Source organism: Marmota monax, unplaced genomic scaffold (assembly GCF_021218885.2).
Source record: "Marmota monax isolate L192 unplaced genomic scaffold, Marmota_monax_Labrador192_F-V1.1 WCK01_AAM20220418_F8-fsc01179, whole genome shotgun sequence".
NCBI lineage: Eukaryota > Metazoa > Chordata > Mammalia > Rodentia > Sciuridae > Marmota > Marmota monax.
This window is the reverse complement of record NW_026692309.1, coordinates 83,828-89,681: the sequence shown is the minus strand read 5'-3', so window position 1 is coordinate 89,681 and position 5,854 is coordinate 83,828. Positions and strand designations below refer to the sequence as shown.

The window sequence follows — 5,854 nt, the reverse complement described above, 5'->3', positions numbered from 1 at the left end:
TAACATTTTTTTATTTTTATTTTTTCGTTGTAGTTGGACACAATACCTTTATTTTATTTATTTATTTTTATGTGGTGCTGAGGATTGAACCCAGCACCTCGCACGTGCTAGTTGAGCGCTCTATCGCTGAGTCACAACCCCAGCCCCAAATGCATTTTTCTTTAAGTCTAGTCATCCATAAACAGATGGAAGAACAAGGAAGCAACATTCAAGGCTTTCAAGATTAATTCAATTATCCAACTCTGGTTCTCGACCTCCACTCTGGCACTCTGCTGCCTCAAGGCATAGACAGACTCCCTTTCCTCTAGTGTCCTCTCCATTTGGGCCTTTCTCCTTTCCCGCTCCAACTCACTTTCCAGGTGTCTGATTTTCCTTTCGTACTCCTCTCTTATCTGTGCTTTCTCTCTCTCCAACTCTGCTCTGTACCGTTCTTGGACTGCTAGGACTTGATGCTGAATCTCCTCCTCAGCCCTCCGGTACATCTTATTGGTGAAGTATCTTCCCCCGTTCTCCCTCACCACCTGCTGGACCAGGGTCATCAGCTCCACCCTCTGTGCCTCCTGCTCGGCTCCTGTCGCCTTGTTGTTGAATGCACAGTAGCGATGATGGAACTTGGCCACCAGCTCCTGAATGCCTTCTGGAGCTTCCTTTAAGTAATCCTGGAAATCGATGCTGTCCAAGTCATCTTTCCTAGTGAACAAGAGAATCATGAAACTTCTAGCACTGTCTCCAAACATTTGCAGGATCTTCCTTGTGGCCTTTTGTTCTTCCACAGTATAACGGCCTAATGGGACCACCAGGACCAGAACATGAGGCCCTGGGGAGGTCAGGAGGACACAGCGAGCAATCTCCTTCTGTGTGTCAGCATCCTGTACCTCGGTGTCAAAAATGCCAGGAGTATCAACAACGAGGAGTTCACTTCCGTTCCACACACTGCACTTTTTCTCACAGGACTTAGTAACGGATTTTGATGAAATGCCAGATTTAAATGCTTTCTCTCCAAGGATGCTGTTCCCTGTGGCACTTTTTCCTCCTCCGGTTTTACCAATTAATACAATTCTCAATTGGGAAATTCTGTGATCTTGGTGTCCGGGCCCTGGGCGTTCAAGGAAATAGACACAGAGTTAGAATCTACCTCCGACAGCTTCCCATGCTCTCTCTGTTGAGGCCAGCCTGTACTCACAGGGTCTATAGAAAGCCTTCTGGGCCATTTCCATCCTGGACAACTGGCACATCCCTTGATCTCCCATTTTCACTCTCTTTTCAGGATTCCCTTGAGCTCCTTACTGTGACCATATGTGGCTTCCCAGCCCATAGAGGAAGACATAAATGGTTTCAGAAGAGAACTATGAACTGCTGCTGAGAGCTATCCCAGCAAAGTAATTTAGGAAAGAACACAAAACTTGGCTTTGGAGCTTCTGCAGTGGGAGATTGATTTCCCAATTTATATTCCAAATGGAGCTCCCAGTACGGAGCCAGTAGCAGGTTACACAACTCATCACTATTTTTATGGCAAAGTTTCCTATGTTTGAGATCCAGAATCGGGAGATGAAAGAAATATATTTCCAAAAGTTGTATGTCTGAGAACACAGGATAAAGGAAGGCAAAAGTTGTCTAAGGAAAAACATGGGTGGACATTCACATTGTTATTTAGTTAGCATCAGGGAGGAAGTCACCCTCCTTGGAACCTCCTGGGAGCACTGGCCTGCTGGCCATGGGCAAGGGGAGCAGGAAAATCATGGCAGGTGGAATGGAAGGGCACCAGAGCCCAGCTCCCACACCGCCTCCGTCTGCCAGTGTTGACAGCGTATGAATGGCAATCCATGGGCTGATTGCCCCACGTCATTCCCATCCCTGTGTGCACGCCTGCTTGGGATATGGATTTGCAGCTCCTCCCACTAAAAAGCAACTGATGAATCAAGATGGTCAAAGTGACATGCTTTGGACAATGCCACAATGGAATGCATAATTCAAGCAGAGACTCCAAAAGTGCTCCTGTACTGCGGTTCACCTTCTCTCTGCTCTTCCTGCGACTGCTGTGTGAAGACTCTTGGACCGGCCTACCTGAAGACACCTTGGCCTGCCCAAGAGCTTGTTAACCACACACAGGTCCATGAAGCTATCAAGGCCGAGACCCAGAAGCTGGCTCAGACCCAAGAACTGTCCGCCTGACCTTAAGAACCAACTAAGTAGTTGGTGTTTTAAGCTACTAAATTGTGGGCTAGGTTGATAAATCAGTTCAACTGACATATTCAATTTCTATGGGTAAAAGAGTAAAGGGGGGTTTTGTGATGTGCTGAGTCAGCCTGTTGACTTTGTTGGTCGTAGGGGACCCCAGCAACAGGCAAATCAGGGACCTGGAGGAAGGATTGATTACTCCCACATTTCTCCTTCTCAATCCCCCTCCAGGATGAAGAAAGGAGCAGAGGATCAACAGAGAGGCCTCGCCCGCTGCTGTGCGGTGTCTGTGCTGTGGGAAGCAGGGAGTGAGAAATGGTGCTGAGCCCTGGATCTATGGGGGCCCTTTCCGTTTCTCCCCGAAGTAGCTGTTACGGCCACCTCGGGAGGAAATGGAGAGGGTGGAGGGAAGGAAAAGATCTGGGTCAATGGAGAGAAATGAGGAGCAAGGCTGGGGACGTTGCTCTCCTGTTGAAGTGGGGACTGGCCGTCAGAACCAGAGTGGTCCCCACCGCCCAGCCCTCTTCCCAGCGGCCAGGCCTGGGGCCCTGCGCATGTCTCACCATAGCTGGTCCCTGGTGTGCTGTGGTAGAAATCCACATCATGGTACTGGGCTGCCATTATGGTTTGGATTCCTGTAGATAAAAGTAGAAAATCGCACAGTGTGGGGAAGGCAGAGTGACTGCAGCGTCTGATCTGGCTGTCAGTGTTTTCTCCTGCTGTAAACCTCTCCTCTGACGGCTCCTGCCTCATTTCCCAAAACCTCACCTCAACCCTCTGCTCTCAGTTTCACTTCTAGGTCGTTCCATCATCCCCCCCCCCCAAACACACACACACAAACCTCAGGGCTTTCTGGGTGCCGGCTCCAGCCCGGCCCCTCTCTCCCTGGGGGCTGCCCTGTGGGCCTCTCACCAGCCTCTGCAGGCTACAGACCCCCTGCTCCGTGTTCCAAACCTCCGCCCTGCACTTTGGCCTCATTTGGCTGTTCCATGGGCTTCTCAGACAGAAGCTGGCCAAAAGGGAGCCCAGGTCCTCCACCTCCCACAGGATTCCTCTTCAGCCAGGGGCTCCCGCCAGACCCAGGGTCATGTCGTACTCTTCTTTCCTCACCTGCATCCTCCCGCCCCGAATCCTGTTGATTCTGGCCCCCCAAATCTCAGAACTATTTGTGTCTCTCCGTCTCCCTGCTCCTCCTCTGCCACTGGTTTGCACGTATCACTTTCCTATCTGATCACCTTGTCTTCCTTCCCATTCCAATTCCACCAGTTTTAAAACTAAAATTTTACTTTTTTCTTTTCTTGCTTAAATCCCCTAGTTGCTGCCTACTGCCTTTAGAAAGTAGTTTAGATCCTCAGAATGACCCGGAAAGCCCTGCGTGATAACTTCCTTCTCTCATAGCTTTAGCCACAGCGGCTCCTTCAACATTCCCAGAACCCTCTGGATTCCTTCCAACTTTTAGCCCTTTGCAGACTTTTTTTCTCCCAATTCAGACCAGTGCCCAGCTCATGCCCGGGCAGCCCTCAGGCCTCAGAGGTCTTCCACACTTCACCCAGCACCATGCTGACCACAAGCCAGCGCTGGTGTGCTCCCTGGCTGTTGGCTCTAACTGGACTCCAGGGCCTTTTCATGTCAGAAGAGGAAGCTATTTGTAGGATGTTCTACTGCCCCCCCATAAGCTTTGTGATGGGAAGACCATATGTCGCCCCCCTTTTCTCTGGGGACAAGCATAATACTGGACAAAGGGTGGTTCTCAATAAATGTTTGCTAAATAAATCAATTGATCAATAATCCCTCAGCTTCTTGCCCCTCTCTGTTTGATCATTATATCCAACCCATGTCTACTCCGTAAAAATGACAATTCCTTCCTGATGGTCAACTCTTGGTGGCATAGAAGCACAGTGTTCTTTTTAAAATGTTATCCTTCACTGCTACCTCTGAACATTTTGAAAAACTGTCACAGGTGCAGACTTGAGCCAGGACAGTTTGAAAATGCTCTTGTTAAGGACAAGGTCACCAGGCAGGGAGCCATAAATTATAGATTTGAAACAGAAAGTCAAGCACTTCTTTTTCAAAAAGGAAAAAGGGGGTAAGTATTTCTTTATTCTTTAGGAATAGAGAGGAAACAGCTTCCTGTAAACCTGGAAGAGAAATCATAGAACTTTTAAAAATAAGCTGAAACCACAGAGTTGATTTTGGTGATTGGTATTAGAAGTGGATATAGGAGGCCAGCATTAGGAAAACAGGCTGTTTGTGTTTTGTTTGGGGTACAGGGGTTGAACTCAGGGCCTAGAGGCACTTAACCACTAAGCCACGTCCTCAGCCTTTTTTTTTGAAATTTTTGTATTTTATTTCAAGACAGCATCTCACTGAGTTGCCGAGGCTGGCTTTGAACTCCCGATCTTCCTGTCTCAAGCCTCCCAATTGGCTTCTCCACATTTGGGATTATAGGTGTGTGCCACCACATCTGGCCTGGGTGTTTCTTAAGGTCCTGCTTTCCACACATGGGCTCTCTAATGCTGCTCTACTGACCCTAATCTAAATGCAAGACTAGGGGAAAGTGCTTTTGTGAGTGCTGATCTTGGGTAGCTAAGTTCTCCTACTCTGCCTAAAGAATAAACACGCATCAGTCCCAGCTTCTCCTGAACTGCAAGTCACACAGGAAAGCATACCCCTTCTCCCCGCTCCTAGGGAGAGCTCATTTCTGGCTGAACCCAGGAAGGGACTGTCTCTGAGGCAGCAGGTCCCTAGCAGGCAGCTCTGAGCAGACAGTTAGTGGGGTCACAAGGCCTCCCACTACACAGCCTCTGATCCTGACCTACGGGTCAGTTCTGGGGAGCTGCACACCAAGCTGTGCCCTTTACAGGTATCAATGTTCTTCCCACCAGCCCCTCAGGGCTAATTGGGTCCACTCAGCCGACTCTAACCCTGGAACAGCCAAGTTTATTCATAAATTCTACAACCAGGGCAGGAATAATTTATTTGTAAGACAAGTATCCTCTAAACAGTAACCCCTGAAAAAGACATCAATTTGTAAGGCTCAGCCTTCAAAACAGATTACAACCTCAAATCAGCAAAGACAGGAAACAGGAGCCAACAAGAAATATATTCTGAAAACAAGTTTGCCAAAAAGTTTAGGACATAGAGCCAATAGAGAGGTCCCCTCCCCACCAAATTTAACATTTTCCTCCCCAAAACAGACACGCATTCCCTTACCTGGAAAATCTGGGTCTTGTACCCTTTTCTGATTTTGCAGGCAATGCTAATCCAGAATATTGAGGAGGAGGAGGAGGAGGAGCAGAAAGGAAGTGAGGGGAGGAGCTATCTAAACTTGTTTGTGCAAGGGACCTGCACACCTTACTCCTCAATTGCACCAACAGAATTTTCTGTAATGATGGGATTGTCCTGTGTTGTCCAGTCCAGAAACCATGAGCCACATCTAGGTACTGAGTACTTAAAATGTGAAAAGTTGTGATTGCAGGGCTGAACTTGAAATTTTGTTTCACTTTCATTCATTAATTTCAATAGTCACATATGCCTGGTGGCTATATGCTGTACCTCACAAAGACTCTGCATGGGTCATGTACACAATTCTGGAAAAATCTAGATCAAAACCAGAGAGTTGCTAGTTATTCTGAAGGACCCCTGGGTCCCTGGATCTGCTGCTCAGAACAGCAGG

General features: G+C 48.1%; 1 protein-coding gene across 1 annotated transcript; it reads right to left on the bottom strand.

Moving 5' to 3' along the window:
* On the bottom strand, positions 1–5,535 carry LOC124090533 (GTPase IMAP family member 4). Its single transcript, XM_046441165.2, has 3 exons — positions 5,392–5,535; positions 2,742–2,813; positions 1–1,096 (listed from the first exon to the last, which is right to left on the bottom strand). Exons 2-3 carry the CDS (start codon positions 2,797–2,799, stop codon positions 168–170), a joined length of 987 nt encoding a protein of 328 aa, XP_046297121.1. The 5' UTR covers positions 2,800–2,813; positions 5,392–5,535; the 3' UTR covers positions 1–167.
* Positions 5,536–5,854: the final 319 nt, after the last annotated feature.

Excerpts from the sequence above, each read along its gene's own strand:
- LOC124090533 (XM_046441165.2), bottom strand. The coding sequence starts at position 2,799 with ATGGCAGCCCAGTACCATGATGTGGATTTCTACCACAGCACACCAGGG. Across the intron at positions 1,097-2,741 it reads CACACCAGGGACCAGCTATG|GGCCCGGACACCAAGATCAC; the intron begins GTGAGACATGCG and ends TTGAACGCCCAG.